The sequence below is a fragment of the Lepisma saccharinum genome, chromosome 23 (assembly GCF_977018435.1).
Source record: "Lepisma saccharinum chromosome 23, izLepSacc3.1, whole genome shotgun sequence".
Taxonomy (NCBI): domain Eukaryota; kingdom Metazoa; phylum Arthropoda; class Insecta; order Zygentoma; family Lepismatidae; genus Lepisma; species Lepisma saccharinum.
In genome coordinates, this window is record NC_139251.1 from 57,808,331 (window position 1) to 57,832,380 (window position 24,050).

The window sequence follows — 24,050 nt, forward strand, 5'->3', positions numbered from 1 at the left end:
TGGAGACAGTCTAAGGCGACATGCTACCCTCGTTGACAGTAGCGACACAATCGGTGGCTGACAGAAGTTCACCTATTACAGGATGCTGGGTGTTTCGATACTTGCCATAACCTTCAAGCACCCTTTCTACTCCAGTGGCCATTTTAGCCTATACCATGTCCCGGGAATCTCTCAAGCGAGCGAAAGAAAGCAAGTCTCTGTAGTGACTCGTGATAGTTCGGCCAATGAACAAGGAACGAGATTACGTGGAGAGAAAATGGACTACAGTTACCAGCGTCTGCAGTAGTGAGTACTGCTTCGCTCCGCCCAACCGCGTTTCCCCTTCTCTACCGTTATGCGAGGTAAGGATGTCGAATCGACCCTTCCCAATACAAATATGTATGGTACATCGTTGGAAAGGGTATGCATCAAGGATTCCAGGAATGTAGGATTCATGGTAAGGAAACAATGCGAAGTGGAAAAAAACATAGTTACACGGAAAGCAAGTGCGGTGTGTAAGTGTTGGGGAAAAGGGAGTTGGAATCCAAATACGGAATATTTTGAGCTTCTTCGGAGACACTAGTTAAGCTCCGTAATGCATGCGAATTCCGATTCTCCCCTCTTCAAACTTGGGAGACGGTGAAACGAGTTTCCAAACTCGCGAAACATCAGAATCAATCTGCATTATGTTTCCTTAAGTAGGCGGGCGCCGGAAGTGTGTGCGGGTGGCCGTGGAAATCTGATCCTGGTAACTACTTCCGTCACAGCCAAGTAAATGCATCTCGTTCTCTTCTTTCCATCTTATTCACATCACATTCTACCTGCAGTTCCTCGATTCCATTTGATTGTTGTTATATAGCGACGTTTTTCTGCAATTCGGACTAACCGCGACGAGGAGGTTGAGCGATGATATGATGGAATTGATGAACGGACACTCACAAAGAACACCCATGCCCAGGCCAGGATTCGAACCCGGGAACCCTGGGTCGTAGCGCGCTGTGATAACCACTCCGCGAATGAGAAAGAAGATTGGATTAAAATATATGGATGTAAATTTTGCAAAAAGATCGATCGATTGAGTTGGTGTTTTAAGTCCACTTTATGCACAGTAAGGCTAATCGAAACTGGACCTAAAGTTTAAAGTGGATCGGAACCTCTATGTGCCTCCACCGGGCATTGAACCCGGGACCCTTTGATTACACAGCGACAACGTGTTGCACAAAGAAAAATACACTGTGCAAAGGCTAAAGGTAACAATAAGCGACAATAGGGTCCAATAACAAATAGCTACATTGAAAAAATTAAAACAGAACATTTTCTTCTTTGCAACTGAAGTGATGATTCATTCATGTTGAGTAGATACAACACAATAATAATGTTATATTGTCTTAAGCATTGTTGAACACTTCCTTGAGTTTCTAAGAAACAGAATCAGCATTTCTGGAAATCGACAAAAGAAAGTGCAGACCTGTGGAAATAGTGGAGCCTAAGCTCGGTTATGATGGTCGACCGATTGATTATCAATATTTTGCGGTCAGAAGAAAAGTTCCTAAGGTATGCTGATAACCTTTTACACACGATAACATTAACAATCTTGTATATAATTGACGTTTCAGTACTTCTTCCAATCCCAGTAAACATTTAGTTCGTAATTTATTAGTAGTTCCGAATATTTCATTTATTGCAGTGCAATATCGAAATTACTTACTAGTAGCTTTATGGCCGCATATACGTAACCTGGTTACCAAAATAACACCCCATCAAAGTTAAAAGCTTCGTATACATTTAACATTTCCGCGCTTTAAAACTGTGAGCATTTTGTTTAGGAACTAAAAATTATAGAACATATAATAACCTATATTAATTTTTGTTAAAAAATTGGCTCAGAAATTATATCTTAAATGTCCAATATTCGTTATAATGATTTTCTTACAGATTGTTCACGTGTATATCACTGATTATCAAGTATTGCCCTTGTACGGTAGGAGCAACTTTTGATCATCCTCAACAAGCAGAACAGCCAGCTTATGCTCCTCCTCAAGAACCGGAGCAGCAAGCTTTTGCTCTACCTCAACCAGCAGAGCAGCCAGTTTTTGCTCATCGTCGACTGGCAGAACAGCTAACATTGGCTCTCTCTCAACCAGTAGAGCTGCCAGTTTTTTCTTCATCAACCATCAAAGGAGCCAGTTCTTGCATTTCCTCAACCAGCAGAGCAGCCAGTTCTTGCTCTACCTCAACCAGCAGAACACCCAATATTCGTTCTTCCTCCACCACAAGATCGACTAACTTTTGCTCTTCCTCGACGGGCAGAACAGCCACATTTCGTTCATCCTCAACCAACAGAGCAGCCACTTTTGCTCTTCCTCAACCAGCAGATAAGCCAGTTTTTGGTCTTCCTTAACCAACAGAGCACTCAGCTCTTGCACTTCCTCGACCGGATGTAAAGCCACCTTTTCCTCTTCCTCGACCGACAGAACAGGCAGCTTTTGCTCTTCCACAACCAGCAGAACAGCCACCCTTGGCTCTTTCTCAACCAACAGAGCAGCCACCTTTGCTCTTTCTCAACCATCAGATAAGCCAGTTTTTGGTCTTCCACAACAAGCAGAACAGCCAGCTTTGGCTTTTCCTCAATCAGCAGAAGAGCCAGCTTTTGCTCTTCCTCGACCATCAGAATTGCCAGCTTTGCCTCTTCTCAACCAGCAGAACAGCCAGATTTTGCTCTTCCTCAATCAACAGAGCAGCTACTCTTTGCTGTTACTCAAACTTGCAGAGCAGCTAGTTTTAATTCTATCTCAAGCAGCAAAACACCTACTTTTTGCTCTTCGTCAACCAGCAGAGCAGCCTTTTTTGGCTCTTCTCAATAGCAGAGCAGACAGTTCTTGCTCTTCCTCAACCAGCAGAACGGGCAGCTTTCACTCTTCTTCAACCAGCAGAACGGCCAGCTGTTGCTCTTCCTCGACTGGTAGAACAGGCAGTTTTAGCTCTTCCTCAACAAACAGCACAGCCAGTTTTTGGTCTTCCTCAACCAGCAGGACAGCCAGTTTTGGCTCTTCCTCAACCTGGAGAACGGCCAGCTTTTGCTCATCGTCGAGTGGGAGAAGAGCTAACATTAGCTCTTTCTCAACCAGTAGAGCAGCCAGTTCTTGCTCTTCTTCTACCAGCAGAACAGCTACATTTAGCTGTTTATCAACTAGGAGAACGGGCAGTTTTGGTCTTCCTCAACCAGCAGAGCAGCCATTTTTGTTCTTCCTCAAGCAGCAGACAAGCCAGTTTTCGCTTTTCCTTAACCAGAAGAGCAGCCAGCTCTTGCTCTTCCTCGACCGGGAGTAAAACTAGCTATTGCTCTTCCTCAACAGACAGAGCAGACAGCTTTTGTTCTTCCACAACCAGCAGAACAACCCACCTTGGATGTTCCTCAATCAAATAGACAGCTTTTGCTCTTCCTCGACGGTCAGAATTGCCAGCTTTTGCTTCTTCCTCAACCGGCAGAACAGACAGATTTTATTCTTCTTCGACCCTCACACCACACAGATTTTGCTCTTCCTCAATACGTATAGCAGCCAGATTTTCTCTTCCTCTACTGGCAGAACATCAAGTTTTTGTTCTTTCTCAACCAACAAAACAACAAGCAAACGGGACATCCCATTTCGCCTAAAATGACGGACAACTGTGATAGCTGATTGACAAGTGCTCATAAATCATTCGGCTACATGGGGTGCGATCTACATGTTACATAACAAGTTTGAATTCTCGTACACATTATCATATTATTCTGATAAATATTTTCTGAACTGATTCTATTTTTTTTTCTTATGGCATAATAATAATAACAATGTCATTGCATGTTAAGAAGAAAGTTGTTTACTTCCTCCAACATGTAACGAGTATAAATAAAATTTCACACGCTCCCGCAGAAAAGAAATACTATTGTTACGTTTGGGCCGTTCGCCCGGATTAAACTGCTTGGCTGCAAGAGGATGTGTGTATGAAGAATGGAATAAATTACGCTCATTGCTCCTTACCAATTTTTAATAGAATCGCACAAGTGGGGGGGGGGGGGAGATCACGCACGAGCCAGCAAGATATCTAAACACTGACAATGATAAAACCCAAAGTGTCACCACTGTACCCGATTTCCTTGGCGGTTCCTCGGCTGGGTCACGACGTGGCGCTCTATCGGTCCATCGAAGGTGTCCTCAGTGGGTTCGCCCAAACCTTTTAAATGGACCGACTTAAGACTGTCACTCGCAACACACTTCGCGCTTCGCTCCCTCGATCAAGACTCCTCCGGCGACCTCTCGTCACCCGGGGACTGCTGGCGTTTTTGATTACACAGCATTTTATTTCAGGCTCGTGACACTATAATGTTGCTCAGTTTAACCCTCTACTGGTATCATACGTCAGAGACACGTCTCGTTCTTATCTCACACCCACCCCTCTCTCACCTGACGTGGAATTTTCCTCTCTCTCCTTGAACCTTTGAGTTGGATTGTTGTATACGAGCACTGAAAATCTCTCCTCTGTATTGTTATCTGACCTTGAGTTTTATCGTGGAAAGTTGTTGGTCAGTCTCAGACACGTATGATACCAGTTACGGAACTTTTCCTAGTGAACCTTGCCTTCACATTATTGTTTGCTGTGGCTACTTCGGATTAATATGGCATATCATGCCATTTGATATTCCTGAATTATTTGATATTAGGAAAACATGAACTTTCTGTGATCCAAAACTTAAAAGGAGATCAAAATTCCCATGCCTATCTGCCTGGCATGAGTAACAAAAATCTGTTTGGATTGCTTTATGAAAATCAATGATTGTACCTACATTCGTTAAAAACAGTTTTCTGTTTCTCGCATATTATTGTAATATAAGTATATACTCTACATTAATACAAATGATAATTTTCACTACCAGTTTGAATGAAAGGAAGATATTTATAAATATTAGTACTTCCTAATCGGAAAAACTGTGTGCTTCAAAAATCAAAAGCATTTCATCTCCAAAATGGTAGATTAAACATTCATATTATTTCATAATTTTCATTTATATGTTAAACTGAGTATGTTATGAAAATTAATAATACAAACAAAACATAAAAATATATAATAAACAGAATTATATATATTCTTTTTTAAAAAATATGCTGCATTTTAAATTAGTTGTCTTCGAATTTGTATTATATATTTCATGTCCTCATTTCATTTGAATTGTTTTTTTTCTTTCAAGTATTTCCAAATGTACGTAAGAAGGACATGAAACAAATAAATTGCTTAAAATCGACTAAAATAAAGTTTTCCGTAATAAAATATATTAGGTGTGTGAGACACCATGATACCAGTTACGTTACATTATGAGACAATACCAGTTAATGTACGTACAGAGCTGAGCGAGTAAACAGATAGTTATCATCCAGACCGGAAGTAAAAACTTCATCCTACGGCGCAAGATAACAAATCCAGCGGATAGCTCCCATCTCAACAGGAAAGTGAATGAAAGTGCAAGTTTGCCCGTGGTAGGATCCAAAGCGGTGAACAACAGCGGCGAGGTAAAAGGGGAAATTGTTAATTATTTTAATGGCACTGCAGTGGGCGGAAGGAAGCTCAACCATTCCGCTTCTATGTTGGAAGGCGTTTTTCTCGCTGGAACGTTCTGGAAGTAACATACGTCTACGCTGCAAGCATGGACTCCCGGAACGAGGGGCAAAGGTGGGCCAAGCCACTCCGGAAATTGAATATTAACAAAAAGTTAAATATTTCACACATGTCATTCCTGTTTTATTGGGTTTATTTTAGTTCGTTTTTCTGCCACTTTTGGCTAACTGGGAAGATGAGGATCAGAGATGATATGGTGAGGAACACCCATGCTCAGGCCAGGATTCGAACCTTGGACCCCAGGCGCCGTAGCACGGTGTGATAACCACTCTGCGACGGGAGTCTGCACATGTAATTTCATTTCAGTCACAGTATTTCATGTTCCTTGTAATAAGGACTTTGGAGGAACATGATACCTTCCAACTGAAGTGTTTTTTTTTTTTTTTTGGGGGGGGGGGTAAGAGGCATATTATGGGGGAAATATGCCTTGTTCGCTTGCCCCTGAAAAAAAATACCTTGCTTGGCTAGGCATGCGAAACCTTCTGCTATGTACAGTCACGGACACTGATGGGTTGTAATGATTCCATTGAAAGGCAATGCATTCCTTACAACCCAGAACTGTCCGTGACTGTACGTGCCTGTAAGCTAAATGATCTCAGGAACAAAAAAAAAAATTTCCAGCGTCACCACCCTGCGCCCAGATCAGGATTTATACAGGGTTATTAAAAAAAAGGAACAGATTGGAAACCTTAAATGTGAACATGGCAAAAGATACACATATGACATTCGTCACCGGAGAGAAAAAGAATCAGCCTTCAACCTGTAACTACAGTAGATATTTGTAATGTGTTCCTTCTTTCTTTAATAAACCTATATATAACGAGAAACACCATGGTATGCTTAATTCCCATGTGAATTTAAACTTCACGTCATTTGAACGTGTTTTCTGTTACAAGTGGCTTGATTGATTATGATAATAGCAGGTAAACATATTGTAAATGATCTCAATTAGTCTTTGCAGCTATGATGGATAACCAGCTAGGCCGCGTGACATGCTCATATTTCAGGAACTGATAAACGTACTGCTATAAAAATGAGTGAATTTTAGGATCTGTCAAAAACCAATTAATACCCTTTAACCTGGATTGGTCTGTCCGTTCTTCTGCTGAAGGGAAACAATCGAGATACTGGTAAATTTGTCCGAATAACGTTCGTTAAAGTCTTTTGTAATAACATGACATCAGTACCATCACCAACAGTACCTATTGGTTTAATATCATCGTCAATCAAGCCATCTGCATAGAAAAACATCCGCGGTTCAAACAGTACGATGGTTAAACACATGTTGATATTAAGCATACTCTACCTCATGTTGATATGCCAAAGGGCCAGGCTTCAATTTAAGGAAATCAAAGCGACTTCAAGATGGACATCATTAGTGATTTTTCCATTCACACCCACAAATCTCCTACAAAAAAAACTGACTTTTTCATGGTAATTATCCGATAAGGTCCGAACACCTCTCACTCGTTTATTTCGTTAATTTTATTATTGATACTTACATATTCTGCATTGCGGAAGATTCTTTAAGGTGAAGTTATGCCTTTTTCCATAAAATAGTGTCAACTTTTCATATTACGAGTCATTATTTGTCTTCCTTGTTCCGCTTGGGTAACAGACAATATGGCATGCACTCGTCATGGATCATCGCGCGTCGTGCTTGTGTTTTGTCGATTTGGAAAGGGTATGCAATGTTCCAATCTTATTCACCGAAAAATACCTACTTTCGTGTCTATTATGTCATCACAAACCATTGTCGGATAGCCCAACGAACTATTGACGGATAGCCCCAAAAACCATTCACGATAGCCCCACGGACCATTTCCGGCAAGGTTGGGTTAGGTTAGGTAAGCATAGTTAAAAAAAAATATTCTCGTAAGAAAAAGGCACGTTTGGAAACACTGGCGAGACCGCGTGACTTTTGACGTTCGCGCCATCTGCAGGTACATAATGGAAACAACGGCATAACGTTGTCAGAAAATGGAAGTTCATTACATAAAAAGTGATTATTTCTTGTTCTACAGAATTCTATGGTGAAGTTTTCAGTTTCCGCGAAAGAAAATGCCTCCAAGAACTTCGACAATGCTACAGAAACTGATTTCAGTAAGTAGTTTATCCTGTAAATTTGAAGAAATCCGTTCGGGCGGTATCGCATATTTTAAAGGCCCAACTTCTTCTTGTCATTACACACCCCAACCCAAAGATGGGAAATTTTAGATAAAGAACTCTCCGCTATGTTGGTAACACCTATCCTATATTACGCATCTTTCCCCATCAAGATTGGACTTTTACGGGTATTTCCGCACTCATGGACCAAGAAAATCATTATGACCCTTGGAGATTTGATTAGCGAACCGGATTTGCAGTAAAATCACAAGTCTGTCGTATGTTCGATCTCCACGAAAGGCAAAAACAAATTCGTTCACCTGAAGACGAGGGAAGAGGTGCTCTCTCTTGAAACGTAGTGTTGCAATAAGTATATTAAAGGCACTAGAAAATGGATAATGCCCAATTAACACTGCATGCAAAGAACATAGGTCTTGGAAAGCGTTTACATGTTGGTAACGCTGTAAGAAACACTTACATATTGTACGAGGCAACTTTCTGGTTTCAGAACACCATCATGTACGTGGATCCGCATATTGTTACTGGTCTCAGATTTAGTTACCATGGAAACCATTGCCAGAAACGAGAGAGTATTATTGCAAAACTGCGATGTGGATGTTATTCTCCTTTATTGAAAGCGGAGGAAGACATTGCAGTGCTCTTGTAAAAGGAACAATAAAGAGACTATTTTCCGGTTGCAAATGTTGAGCATTTTTCGGTATCTCTGTGCGTGTGTGTGTGTTGCGTGTATGTATGCACAAGAATATATATGCGCTAGTCCTGAAAAAAAAAGAATGCACGCCAGGAGTGTCAGATACAATATGTTTATATATATTATGCCATCGAGCACTTAGTTATTACTACTATCAAATGACGTTATTCTGCACGACAGTATTCAAGCCGAAAGTACGAAGTTGCACACATATTACACATGTGCCGACCCGCTCAAGCACACACATAAAACCTTACATCATGTTTAAAATAGTATATAAAACAAGGAAATTTATATTGGGTTTTTTCTCTTACGGATGAAAAGGGGACTAGCAGGGTGAAAAAAATCTGTTTTATTTAAAAAATCATTTTTGATGTATTTTTTATTGAAATCCATTATCTTAAAAAAAAAAACAACGCTTAAAATTGTTTGTTTGGTTTTTGCCACCATACGTAAATGCTTTTTATAGTAAGTTTTCTCTTCCAGTAAACGGCCTGTAAAGCATTTGAACAGTTTGATTAAAGCAAATAAAAAAATATATGTAAATATACATTTTTCTGTTTCTGATACTGTAGCTATATATGAACCTACTATGGAAATATTTGTTCAGTGTCTTAATGAAACTAATAATAATTTCAGTAAGTTTTCTTCCAGTGAAAATAAAACATTCTGGATGTCTTTGTAACTGAATTTTGGATTCTTTTTAATGATAACTTCGAAAATATCAGCTGCCGTGTTTATTTACAGTATAATGATATTGACACTATTTACGGGTTTAACGTAATTAGTATTTTGTATATTTTTCTACACAAAATGTTTGCTATTTTTGCCCATAAAAATGATTGAAGTTTAAATCAAGATAAATGTAAGTGTCTTTACTGCTTACATTGGTAACACTGTTGAGCCTTGTATCCATGTTAATAAAACATTAAAATGATTATCAAGGCAAAATGTATAGTATAAAAAATATACATTAAAACGTAACGTTTCCACCCTCTGACAGGGTCTTCTTCAGAAGAATATTCACAATCTATTATGGATGGGTGGAAACGTTACGTTTACTCCACATACCGAGGAGGTTGAATGTTTCAGACAGACGATTAATGGTTCCAGATTTCCTACGCATCGGCCACGTACCCTTCAGAGATTTTGTTCTCCACTGTTTTCGTTGTGATGGAGTTTCGAAGACCTACTACTTTCTTGACTCGTAACTAATGACGTACTTCTTTCCGAAAGCGACTGTTTTCCTACTTGTAACAATGGATCATCGCACGGGGCGGGGGGGGGGGGGGCAGTTGCCTTCCCTAATACTATACTCTAACTTAGAAATTTAGTGTAGCGGAATATTATCGCCGTTATTAACCATTATTATGCTCTTTAAACCACGTTGACTGCCAAGGTCAGATTTGTGTGAACGACATCGTTGGGCCAAGTAAAAAACAATTTGTGAAAATGGATCAAATCAGTGTTATTAGATCTGTGAAGCACAAGAAATTTCAAAACAAGCCAAAAAACCGTTTAAAATTCAATTTAAATTTTGGACCCAGTTTTGGGTATCGTGGCCCGGAGAAGAGAATTTTGATCAGAGGGCCATGAGACCCATTTCTGTGTCTCACATTTTTATTAAAAAGTATAATTTCTATTTCTTCAAATAACGAACTTCCAACACTTAAACTATCAAGTTCATACAGTATTGCACGCACATTTTCTGCTTCTTGTTCATATATCGCCAACAGAACAACAGAACATGCAACAACAGAAGTGTATCCTCCATAAAATATTGCACGAAATGCAATCTACACGTTCAATCACACAGAATATAGTCTTAATTTCTTCTTCCTTTACGTTTCTCCTTCTTTGTTTAATTCTTGCCTGAAATACAACAAATGTCAACGATGCATTAAAAAATGCATCAATTGTTGTATTGAAAATCAACAAATTAAAGTCATCATAAATAATTACAGAACACTAGGCGTATTGCTACAATGCTACGGCCATTTGTACGCCATTGTTGTAATTGCCAGTTGCTATCCAGGGCCAGGCTACGAGTATAGTGTAACATTCTGGAGCCAAAACAATATCTTTGATCATGTACGCAAATGACAAGTTAAACCCATATAGGGGTATCGCGGCCTGAAGCAATTGCTGAGGTGAGACACGAAAGTGGGTATCACAGCTTCACGAATGGCGATACTTGAGACCCACTTTTCGGTCTCATGGCAGTCAACGTGTTAAGTATTTTCAACCCGACGAAAGTTCCAACTAACTGTGGAGAGGGAGGAAGGGGCATTATTTCCTATGTAATCGGACTACCTACTTTGTCTTCTAGCACTTTTCTTGTTATTAACACTCCTACATACTTTATTAGTTAGTTGTGTTACATCTGTGTGTCTGCAGAATAAATTGCCCATATCTTGGAAATCAATAGTGGCGATTGGGTAACAAAAGTGGGAAGGGGCAAAAACTGTTTTCTTTTTCTTGGTAGACAAAGCTTAGCGTGGCAACTGTACCCCCACGCACCTCTAATCATTGTCACTGTTGAAAATTAATAAATAATTTGTAGTTGCTTTGAATCTGCTGTGCGAAACCATGTTTATAGGTATGTAAAATAGTATCCGAACCATATAGAGGGGAAATGAAGTAGAGAGATAAGAATATTGGTGCCACGGAAGTTTGAACCCTTAGTGATTTTTGGCGGGTCCGGACACACTCTATATACACCCCTGTTCTATACTATGACCAGCTTCTTATTGTACTTCCTTTACAATTATTCACTAAGAAATATTGCCCTTCATTAGGACACAAGGCTTGCAACTGAAGTCGGTCTATTAACCTAGCAGAAATATAAAGATATGGCAATGGAAGGCTTAAGCCGCAAAATTGTAGGTTTAGAGAAATTATACATAAAAGTCTTGATAGTATAGAGGTTTATTTAACAACAAAATGCCTAAAGGGCTTAAGACTACATAAATAATGATTATAAGAGTATACAATAAATAATAAAGAAACAATTAAATTATCCAATTAAATCTTTACATTATTTAGTCTTCCTTACACGTTATTTAACCAAAAAGAGATTATAGTAATTTCATTTTAATATTAATTTCCCCCCAAAAGACCCATCTCTGAAAAAACAAAGTGTTCAGTGCTTTAACTAAAAATCCCAACTAAATACTCTACATAAAAAACTTAAAATACTAAACCACTACAAAACAACTACTCCCTGTACTTTGTTCCATTCCGAGATGACCCCTTTCAACACTCAAAGAGAACTCAACTTAACGTGCTTTAACCTCTGCTAATCAGTGGGAAGTAAAGTTCCCACACGAGGCTTGCTTTCCTCCGACATTTCTTAGCCACGCACCTTTTTCCAAATCAAAGCCATCTGGTGGCAAACTAACTAAACATTTCTTTTTCTTTACTCGTACACCTCGCATATGGTTATAATACCTATCAAAACAATAAAATAGTTCGATGAAATGAGGATTTCCATTCTCCGATTGAACGTTCATCCAGGCTTTAGTGCTCCAACTCAGGGAGTTTGATCACCCTAAAGACTGTGTTAATTCTTTGAACAGCTGCATTACAATGTCTCGCAAATACCAAAGAATCCGCAGTAGGTAGAACCACGTCACTGACAGTCCACGTTGAGTGGGCGATTCATCACAAGATTCCCATCCCGGGCATTGGTCTTCTTCATCCCTTCATCATTCATCCTCACCGTCGGGATTAGGCTAAAACAGAGAGAAAACCCGACATAGTGTTAGAATTAGCGACTGTTACTGGTTCCATCCTTTTGAAACAACACTGCGGCTTTTTACGAGTTTCAACATGGCGTCCTTGAGATTCCATTACATCAAATCTTCCTCTACGGAAGCATTTTCCCGCATACTGCTTCGCGATGTGGCAACATACGCTGCCACGAGAGGAATTTAGAAATGAAATAATTCACCCGAGGGTAACGGGCGAAGTAACTTCAGCTTTCCTGCTGTCTGCCTCGTCATTATACGTATATTATTATATTCTTTCTGTCTCTCTCTCTCTCTCTCTCTCTCCCCCCCATCCTCTCGTCTGCCTCTTTCCAAGTGAGTCATGTGCTTGAGACAGAAATTTTATTAGTGGAATGACATAATCTCTTCTGATGTTTGTCACTGAAATTCCAAGACTCAAAGTGCAAGAGTTTCTCACGAGATATTTTATGGCTAGACCTTCTATCCTTTTAGATTAATCGCGACAACGGATATGTCAGATAAAGCTGTGAAAACATATGATTTATGATTCTTCATGAGGACTGTATGGTCAGTACTTTGACACATGTTGTTTGCGTCAGCTGACAAAATTCTGGACTGCCAGCGTTGCCAATCAAGACTAAAAACAGCCAGATAACTTTCGATCTTGCCACCAAAGTTCCTGGATTCGAGTCCCGGCCTGACATTCCTTGTGACATCCATCGCTTCGAAATATCGAAGCTCGAATTAAAGAGAGTCAACTGTATTTGAATGGAGAAATATGATACACATGGGGCATTCCATGTGAAAGTTCCCTGGAACCTTAATTTTAAGAATTAAATGCAAAGCTGTAACTTTATCCGATCAGGTGAGTGAACAATCTAAAATTTTCATTTGCAAAAATGCAAGTATTATGCATAATTAAGTTAGAAGGTAGAAGCTATTTAAAATATTGTAGGTTTATTTTAACTTTTTGATTTGCTCGTGTTCTTACTGTGCCCCACTCATGACACCAAAAAACAATTAATTTCTTCTTTTAACTGTTACATTCGCCCCCTCACCACCACTAGAATATTCAAAGGTAAATTAAATAATTTATTTTTCATCATTCGACAAGTCACATTCAATTAATATGAAATTAAAATAAATTTCATATTAATTGAAGAGGCAGTGTTTCGTCTGTCTCAACCGTGACACACAATTGTTCACTTGTATCTACAAATCTGGGAAAGTATTTGAATGGCTTATTGCAGAAAGGGACCTGAGTCACTTTTGCACAATTCTGAGAAAAACAATGAAAAATCGTATAATATTAATAGTGTAAGAAAGAAATGTGCCGTTGTTGGCTCAAATATTCAACATAATGAATAGTTAATTTTGCAACCCTCAATGCACCCCCCTGCAGTATGCTGCTAGACACAGTGGAGATGAAAAAATTAACTCCGATACCTCAAAAATGTGACTCAGGTCCCTTTCTGCAATAAGCCATTCATTTTAAGGGTAGTTATGTTTAAACAACTGTGATAAGTTTCATAATTCATTGCCAGAAATTGTAAGAAAAGCATTTCTTAAAATTGTAAGAAAAGCATTTGTTAACTATCAGTAGAATAGTTATTTTAATATAAAAAATGCAGTTCCCGTCTCCTACCCGTGACAATTGTTTGATTGATTGATTGAGTTGATGTTTTAAGTCCACTTTATGCACAGTAAGGCTAATCGGGATTGGACCTAAAGTTTAAAGTGGGATCCGAACCACTATGAGCCTCAACCGGGTATCCAACACGTAACAATGGAATGCCACATACACAATATTGATAAAACATATGCATTTTAATGCCGGTGTAACGGGGAATTTGGACTCCGTAGAAAAGTGACTGTACAGTCAATTTTCTACGGAGTCCAAATTCCCCGTTTTCGTGACGGGGAAATTGGACTCCGTAGAAAAATGACTGTACAGTCAATTTTCTACAGAGAAAAATGACTGCCCTTTTCAGTTCCCGTCAATTAAGCAGGGGGTAAAATATCCCCGTAGAAAAATGACTGCCTGTCAATTCCCACTTAAAAGAGGGGGTACAAATTCCCCGTAGAAAAGTGACTGCCCCCTTAAACTCTGCTTATATTAGGAGGGGGTACAATTTTCCCGTAGAAAAGTGACTGCCCCCTTAAATCCTGCTTATATTAGGAGGGGGTATAATTTCCCCGTAGAAAAGTGACTGCCCTATTAAATCCTACTAATATCAGAAGGGGGTACAATTTCCCCGTAGAAAAGTGACTGCCCCCTTATATCCTGCTTATATTAGGAGGGGGTACAAATTCCCCGTAGAAAAGTGACTGCCCCCTTAAACTCTGCTTATATTAAGAGGGGGTACAATTTCCCCGTAGAAAATTGACTGCCCCCTTAAATCCTGCTTATATTAGGAGGGGGTATAATTTCCCCGTAGAAAAGTGACTGCCCTATTAAATCCTGCTAATATCAGAAGGGAGTACAATTTCCCCGTAGAAAAGTGACTGCCCTATTAAATCCTGCTAATATCAGAAGGGGGTACAATTTCCCCGTAGAAAAGTGACTGCCCCCTTATATCCTGCTTATATTAGGAGGGGGTACAAATTCCCCGTAGAAAAGTGACTGCCCCCTTAAACTCTGCTTATATTAGGAGGGGGTACAATTTCCCCGTAGAAAAGTGACTGCCCCCTTAAACTCTGCTTATATTAGGAGGGGGTACAATTTCCCCGTAGAAAAGTGACTGCCCCCTTAAATCCTGCTTATATTAGGAGGGGGTATAATTTCCCCGTAGAAAAGTGACTGCCCTATTAAATCCTGCTAATATGAGAAGGGGGTACAATTTCCCCGTAGAAAAGTGACTGCCCCCTTATATCCTGCTTATATTAGGAGGGGGTATAATTTCCCCGTAGAAAAGTGACTGCCCTATTAAATCCTGCTAATATCAGAAGGGGGTACAATTTCCCCGTAGAAAAGTGACTGCCCCCTTATATCCTGCTTATATTAGGAGGGGGTACAAATTCCCCGTAGAAAAGTGACTGCCCCCTTAAACTCTGCTTATATTAGGAGGGGGTACAAATTCCCCGTAGAAAAGTGACTGCCCCCTTAAACTCTGCTTATATTAGGAGGGGGTACAATTTCCCCGTAGAAAAGTGACTGCCCCCTTAAATCCTGCTTATATTAGGAGGGGGTATAATTTCCCGTAGAAAAGTGACTGCCCTATTAAATCCTGCTAATATCAGAAGGGGGTACAATTTCCCCGTAGAAAAGTGACTGCCCCCTTATATCCTGCTTATATTAGGAGGGGGTATAATTTCCCCGTAGAAAAGTGACTGCCCTATTAAATCCTGCTAATATGAGAAGGGGGTATAATTTCCCCGTAGAAAAGTGACTGCCCCCTTATATCCTGCTTATATTAGGAGGGGGTACAAATTCCCCGTAGAAAAGTGACTGCCCCCTTAAACTCTGCTTACATTAGGAGGGGGTACAATTTCCCCGTAGAAAAGTGACTGCCCCCTTAAACTCTGCTTATATTAGGAGGGGGTACAATTTCCCCGTAGAAAAGTGACTGCCCCCTTAAATCCTGCTTATATTAGGAGGGGGTTTAATTTCCCGTAGAAAAGTGACTGCCCAATTAAATCCTGCTTATATTAGGAGGGGGTACAATTTCCCCGTAGAAAAGTGACTGCCCCCTTGAATCCTGCTTATATTAGGAGGGGGTATAATTTCCCCGTAGAAAAGTGACTGCCCTATTAAATCCTGCTAATATGAGAAGGGGGTACAATTTCCCCGTAGAAAAGTGACTGCCCACTTATATCCTGCTTATATTAGGAGGGGGTACAAATTCCCGTAGAAAAGTGACTGCCCCCTTAAACTCTGCTTATATTAGGAGGGGGTACAATTTCCCCGTAGAAAAGTGACTGCCCCCTTAAACTCAACTTATATTAGGAGGGGGTACAATTTTCCCGTAGAAAAGTGACCGCCCCCTTAAATCCTGCTTATATTAGGAGGGGGTATAATTTCCCCGTAGAAAAGTGACTGCCCTATTAAATCCTGCTAATATGAGAAGTGGGTACAATTTCCCCGTAGAAAAGTGACTGCCCCCTTATATCCTGCTTATATTAGGAGGGGGTACAAATTCCCCGTAGAAAAGTGACTGCCCCCTTAAACCCTGCTTATATTAGGAGGGGGTACAATTTCCCCGTAGAAAAGTGACTGCCCCCTTAAATCCTGCTTATATTAGGAGGGGGTATAATTTCCTCGTAGAAAAGTGACTGCCCTATTAAATCCTGCTAATATGAGAAGGGGGTACAATTTCCCCGTAGAAAAGTGACTGCCCCCTTATATCCTGCTTGTATTAGGAGGGGGTATAATTTCCCCGTAGAAAAGTGACTGCCCTATTAAATCCTGCTAATATGAGAAGGGGGTACAATTTCCCCGTAGAATAGTGACTGCCCCCTTATATCCTGCTTATATTAGGAGGGGGTACAAATTCCCCGTAGAAAAGTGACTGCCCCCTTAAACTCTGCTTATATTAGGAGGGGGTACAATTTCCCCGTAGAAAAGTGACTGCCCCCTTAAATCCTGCTTATATTAGGAGGGGGTATAATTTCCCCGTAGAAAAGTTACTGCCCCATTAAATCCTGCTAATATTAGAAGGGGGTACAATTTCCCGTAGAAAAGTGACTGCCCCCTTATATCCTGCTTATATTAGGAGGGGGTACAAATTCCCCGTAGTAAAGTGACTGCCCCCTTAAACTCTGCTTATATTAGGAGGGGGTACAATTTCCCCGTAGAAAAGTGACTGCCCCCTTAAATCCTGCTTATATTAGGAGGGGGTATAATTTCCCCGTAGAAAAGTGACTGCCCTATTAAATCCTGCTAATATGAGAAGGGGGTACAATTTCCCCGTAGAAAAGTGACTGCCCCCTTATATCCTGCTTATATTAGGAGGGGGTACAAATTCCCCGTAGAAAAGTGACTGCCCCCTTAAACTCTGCTTATATTAGGAGGGGGTACAATTTCCCCGTAGAAAAGTGACTGCCCCCTTAAATCCTGATATATTAGGAGGGGGTATAATTTCCCCGTAGTAAAGTGACTGCCCTATTAAATCCTGCTAATATCAGAAGGGGGTACAATTTCCCCGTAGAAAAGTGACTGCCCCCTTATATCCTGCTTATATTAGGAGGGGGTATAATTTCCCCGTAGAAAAGTGACTGCCCTATTAAATCCTGCTAATATGAGAAGGGGGTATAATTTCCCCGTAGAAAAGTGACTGCCCCCTTATATCCTGCTTATATTAGGAGGGGGTACAAATTCCCCGTAGAAAAGTGACTGCCCCCTTAAACTCTGCTTACATTAGGAGGGGGTACAATTTCCCCGTAGAAAAGTGACTGCCCCCTTAAACTCTGCTTATATTAGGAGGGTTTACAATTTCCCCGTAGGAAAGTGACTGCCCCCTTAAATCCTTCTTATATTAGGAGGGGGTATAATTTCCCCGTAGAAAAGTGACTGCCCTATTAAATCCTGCTAATATGAGAAGGGGGTACAATTTCCCCCTAGAAAAGTGACTGCCCCCTTATATCCTGCTTATATTAGGAGGGGGTATAATTTCCCCGTAGAAAAGTGACTGCCCTATTAAATCCTGCTAATATCAGAAGAAGGTACAATTTCCCCGTAGAAAAGTGACTGCCCCCTTATATCCTGCTTATATTAGGAGGGGGTACAAATTCCCCGTAGAAAAGTGACTGCCCCCTTAAACTCTGCTTATATTAGGAGGGGGTACAATTTCCCCGTAGAAAAGTGACTGCCCCCTTAAACTCTGCTTATATTAGGAGGGGGTACAATTTCCCCGTAGAAAAGTGACTACCCCCTTAAATCCTGCTTATATTAGGAGGGGGTACAATTTCCCCGTAGAAAAGTGACTGCCCCCTTATATCCTGCTTATATTAGGAGGGGGTACAAATTCCCCGTAGAAAAGTGACTGCCCCCTTAAACTCTGCTTATATTAGGAGGGGGTATAATTTCCCCGTAGAAAAGTGACTGCCCTATTAAATCCTGCTAATATGAGAAGGGGGTACAATTTCCCCGTAGAAAAGTGACTGCCCCCTTATATCCAGCTTATATTAGGAGGGGGTACAAATTCCCCGTAGAAAAGTGACTGCCCCCTTATATCCTGCTTATATTAGGAGGGGGTACAATTCCCCGTAGAAAAGTGACTGCCCCCTTAAATACTGCTTATGTTAGGAGGGGGTAGAATTTCCCCGTAGAAAAGTGACTGCCCCCTTAAATAATGCTAATATGAGAAGGGGGTACAATTTTCCCGTAGAAAAGTGACTGCCCCCTTAAATACTGCTTATATAAGAGGGGTATAATTTCCCCGTAGAAAAGTGACTGCCCCTTTAAATCCTGCTTATATTAGGAGGGGGTACAATTTCCCCGTAGAAAAGTGACTGCCCCTTTAAATCCTGCTAATATTAGAAGGGGGTACAATTTCCCCGTAGAAAAGTGACTACCCATTTTATCTTTAATATATATGGAGGGGGTACAAATTTCCCCCTAGAAAAGTTACTGTTCTAATAATTAGTTCTTACATGAGAAATTGCATACAAAATGCTACGGAGAAAAGTTGCTGCTTACTTAATTTACTTCACAAAACAGTAGGGAAATTAGATGTACTATATTGTCGTATAAAGCCTTTATAACTCTGGTATCTGGCTCATCATTGACTTAATTATTACGTACAACTTTCTCATTTGAATGTTCATCAAAACATTTGAATGAGTCTACCATTTGAGTAGGGTGATAAAGGTGTCCTGGGTTCAATACCCGGTGGAGGCACATAGTAATTCGGATCCAACTTTAAACTGTGGGTCCATTCTTGATTAGACTTAGTGTGCATAAATTAAAACGCTAACTCAATCAATCCATCAATCAAGACATTTGAATTGCATTTTCTTGAAACATTTTGGACAACAAATTTGTACACAATGTGTGTGGGTACTGTCACAAATAAATAGGTTTCTCATCATAAAAATACTTCTTATATAATCTATGCATAACTAACAAAAAGTAAAACACTTTGTCCCTTGTGGTAATTATATTTATTTGAAAAGCACGACGAGAGCCCGTAGAAGCGATATTTTAACATGGAAATATTTTATAACTTGTAAAATATAATTGAAAGTGGTTGCTTCCACATATCCGTAGTAACTCTCGAATTTAAAAATTACATTGATGCATTTTATGATAGAATCTTTGATCAATTTTTAAAATAATCGAATACACACGTTATTCGTGTTATGAGGTTGATAAATCATAATTTTGTTACACAGAAACATATATTACATATAAACATACTTACACACACCAACATATTTATGTACACACTAATCATATTTTCATAGGAACAAATAACAAGATACATCTACACACAGACTATAGTTTTAATTTTAACATTTTGATCAGAATCAATACGATTCAGAAACACCAGGAGTACACAAGTCAAATAAAACAATTGTTTTAACTTCAAAAAAATTGAACAAAAAAATAATATACAATGCATATAGCATGAGAATTATGATTTATCACTTTTCACTAAATATGTATTTCAATAATGCTGTAGTGCATTTTAATATAATATGTGATGTATTTCAATTTATACAAAAACTTTATCAAATACAGACATTTATAATTTCGTTGTGGTTTGCAACTAACCTATTACATATTATTCACCATGTTTAACACATGAAGGAGTCAGTGGATGATATTCTTAAGCCACATGTTTGATTTTTATGTTGTTGTTGTTGTTGAACATACCATCATGCACAATAAGCAACCCACTGTCCAAAAAGTGCGAGACATTGTCATTTTTCTTTTCGAATGGCAGTATAATATGTACATCACTGAAGTTTTTGGCTCTCCAACCAGGTGGTCATCTGTGTAGTGATATAGTCATAAGCCACACTTTCCCGCTACGTAGGCTGTACATGCACCGTTAGAAAACATGGATTTTGGAGACAATAATGAAGGAAGTGACGAGTCACATCTTTTTGATAGTAATAGTGGAAATTTCTGGCACCCGTCAGCTAGCAGTTCAGTGTGGAACTCATCCTTCTGTACGTGTAATTATGAAATAGAGTTGTGGTTATGTTCGCTGTGGCTTGTGACTATCCGTTGAAAGTTTATATGCTGCATAAAACATTGATTACTACAATCCTCTGATCACATTAACTAAATATAAAGTATATTTTCTTTCAAGCTAGTAAATATCTATGTCAAACGTGATTAATTAAGGCAGACGTCCCATTAACTTGAGCCGACCAGCTGAAGCATTGCCACAAAAATCCACACTTTCAAGGAAAAGGCAGCTGAATCGCCCACGATAGAACAGAGAGAAAGCAAAATGGAGACGTAATAGCGGATGCCAATAAGTACCCGATAAAACAAAGAGTACGGGACATGCTGTTAGTTTAAGACATTCCTTCGCTTGTTCCAAGAAATGTACGATATATAGGCAGGGTTGAAGAGGGCAGTCACTTTCCTACGGGGAATTTGTACCCCCTCCTAATATAAGCAGGATTTAAGGGGGCAGTCACTTTTCTACGGGGAAATTGTACCCCCTCCTAATATAAGCAGAGTTTAAGGGGGCAGTCACTTTTCTACGGGGAATTTGTACCCCCTCCTAATATAAGCAGGATATAAGGGGGCAGTCACTTTTCTACGGGGAAATTGTACCCCCTCCTAATATAAGCAGAGTTTAAGGGGGCAGTCACTTTTCTACGGGGAAATTGTACCCCCTCCTAATATAAGCAGAGTTTAAGGGGGCAGTCACTTTTCTACGGGGAAATTGTACCCCCTCCTAATATAAGCAGAGTTTAAGGGGGCAGTCACTTTTCTACGGGGAATTTGTACCACCTCCTAATATAAGCAGGATATAAGGGGGCAGTCACTTTTCTACGGGGAATTTGTACCCCCTCCTAATATAAGCAGGATATAAGGGGGCAGTCACTTTTCTGCGGGGAAATTGTACCCCCTTCTCATATTAGCAGGATTTAATAGGGCAGTCACTTTTCTACGGGGAAATTATACCCCCTCCTAATATAAGCAGGATATAAGGGGGCAGTCACTTTTCTACGGGGAAATTGTACCCCCTTCTCATATTAGCAGGATTTAATAGGGCAGTCACTTTTCTACGGGGAAATTATACCCCCTCCTAATATAAGCAGGATATAAGGGAGCAGTCACTTTTCTACGGGGAAATTGTACCCCCTTCTGATATTAGCAGGATTTAATAGGGCAGTCACTTTTCTACGGGGAAATTATACCCCCTCCTAATATAAGCAGGATTTAAGGGGGCAGTCACTTTTCTACGGGGAAATTGTACCCCCTCCTAATATAAGCAGAGTTTAAGGGGGCAGTCACTTTTCTACGGGGAAATTGTACCCCCTCCTAATGTAAGCAGAGTTTAAGGGGGCAGTCACTTTTCTACGGGGAAATTGTACCCCCTCCTAATGTAAGCAGAGTTTAAGGGGGCAGTCACTTTTCTACGGGGAATTTGTACCCCCTCCTAATATAAGCAGGATATAAGGGGGCAGTCACTTTTCTACGGGGAAATTATACCCCCTTCTCATATTAGCAGGATTTAATAGGGCAGTCACTTTTCTACGGGGAAATTATACCCCCTCCTAATATAAGCAGGATATAAGGGGGCAGTCACTTTTCTACGGGGAAATTGTACCCCCTCCTAATATAAGCAGGATATAAGGGGGCAGTCACTTTTCTACGGGGAAATTGTACCCCCTTCTCATATTAGCAGGATTTAATAGGGCAGTCACTTTTCTACGGGGAAATTATACCCCCTCCTAATAAAAGCAGGATTTAAGGGGGCAGTCACTTTTCTACGGGGAAATTGTACCCCCTCCTAATATAAGCAGAGTTTAAGGGGGCAGTCACTTTTCTACGGGGAAATTGTACCCCCTCCTAATATAAGCAGAGTTTAAGGGGGCAGTCACTTTTCTACGGGGAATTTGTACCCCCTCCTAATATAAGCAGGATATAAGGGGGCAATCACTTTTCTACGGGGAAATTGTACCACCTTCTCATATTAGCAGGATTTAATAGGGCAGTCACTTTTCTACGGGGAAATTATACCCCCTCCTAATATAAGCAGGATATAAGGGGGCAGTCACTTTTCTACGGGGAAAATGTACCCCCTTCTGATATTAGCAGGATTTAATAGGGCAGTCACTTTTCTACGGGGAAATTATACCCCCTCCTAATATAAGCAGGATTTAAGGGGCAGTCACTTTTCTACGGGCAAATTGTACCCCCTCCTAATATAAGCAGAGTTTAAGGGGGCAGTCACTTTTCTACGGGGAAATTGTACCCCCTCCTAATGTAAGCAGAGTTTAAGGGGGCAGTCACTTTTCTACGGGGAATTTGTACCCCCTCCTAATATAAGCAGGATATAAGGGGGCAGTCACTTTTCTACGGGGAAATTATACCCCCTTCTCATATTAGCAGGATTTAATAGGGCAGTCACTTTTCTACGGGGAAATTATACCCCCTCCTAATATAAGCAGGATATAAGGGGGCAGTCACTTTTCTACGGGGAAATTGTACCCCCTTCTGATATTAGCAGGATTTAATAGGGCAGTCACTTTTCTACGGGGAAATTATACCCCCTCCTAATATAAGCAGGATTTAAGGGGGCAGTCACTTTTCTACGGGGAAATTGTACCCCCTCCTAATATAAGCAGAGTTTAATGGGGCAGTCACTTTTCTACGGGGAATTTGTACCCCCTCCTAATATAAGCAGGATATAAGGGGGCAGTCACTTTTCTACGGGGAAATTGTACCCCCTTCTGATATTAGCAGGATTTAATAGGGCAGTCACTTTTCTACGGGGAAATTATACCCCCTCCTCATATAAGCAGGATTTAAGGGGGCAGTCACTTTTCTACGGGGAAATTGTACCCCCTCCTAATATAAGCAGAGTTTAAGGGGGCAGTCACTTTTCTACGGGGAAATTGTACCCCCTCCTAATATAAGCAGAGTTTAAGGGGGCAGTCACTTTTCTACGGGGAATTTGTACCCGCTCCTAATATAAGCAGGATATAAGGGGGCAGTCACTTTTCTACGGGGAAATTGTACCCCCTTCTCATATTAGCAGGATTTAATAGGGCAGTCACTTTTCTACGGGGAAATTATACCCCCTCCTAATATAAGCAGGATATAAGGGAGCAGTCACTTTTCTACGGGGAAATTGTACCCCCTTCTGATATTAGCAGGATTTAATAGGGCAGTCACTTTTCTACGGGGAAATTATACCCCCTCCTAATATAAGCAGGATTTAAGGGGGCAGTCACTTTTCTACGGGGAAATTGTACCCCCTCCTAATATAAGCAGAGTTTAAGGGGGCAGTCACTTTTCTACGGGGAAATTGTACCCCCTCCTAATGTAAGCAGAGTTTAAGGGGGCAGTCACTTTTCTACGGGGAATTTGAACCCCCTCCTAATATAAGCAGGATATAAGGGGGCAGTCACTTTTCTACGGGGAAATTATACCCCCTTCTCATATTAGCAGGATTTAATAGGGCAGTCACTTTTCTACGGGGAAATTATACCCCCTCCTAATATAAGCAGGATATAAGGGGGCAGTCACTTTTCTACGGGGAAATTGTACCCCCTTCTGATATTAGCAGGATTTAATAGGGCAGTCACTTTTCTACGGGGAAATTATACCCCCTCCTAATATAAGCAGGATTTAAGGGGGCAGTCACTTTTCTACGGGGAAATTGTACCCCCTCTTAATATAAGCAGAGTTTAAGGGGGCAGTCATTTTTCTACGGGGAATTTGTACCCCCTCCTAA

At 40.3% G+C, this 24,050-nt stretch overlaps 2 protein-coding genes across 5 annotated transcripts in view; one reads left to right on the top strand and one right to left on the bottom strand.

Annotated features, from left to right (window-relative positions):
- The window catches only part of Syn2 (Syntrophin-like 2), a 623,560-nt gene that overhangs the window by 236,246 nt on the left and 363,264 nt on the right, over nucleotides 1-24,050 (bottom strand). The gene's annotated exons all lie outside the window — the stretch shown is intronic.
- On the top strand, nucleotides 1,431-2,380 carry LOC145977822 (uncharacterized). The gene is made up of 2 exons (XM_083110136.1): nucleotides 1,431-1,533; nucleotides 1,915-2,380. The coding sequence occupies exons 1-2, from the start codon at nucleotides 1,478-1,480 to the stop codon at nucleotides 2,378-2,380; spliced, it is 522 nt and encodes a 173-aa protein (XP_082966262.1). The 5' UTR covers nucleotides 1,431-1,477.

Coding starts and splice junctions, on each gene's coding strand:
- LOC145977822 (XM_083110136.1), top strand. CDS start 1,478: ATGATGGTCGACCGATTGATTATCAATATTTTGCGGTCAGAAGAAAAG. Junction 1,534..1,914: donor TCAGAAGAAAAGTTCCTAAG/GTATGCTGATAA, acceptor ATTTTCTTACAG/ATTGTTCACGTGTATATCAC.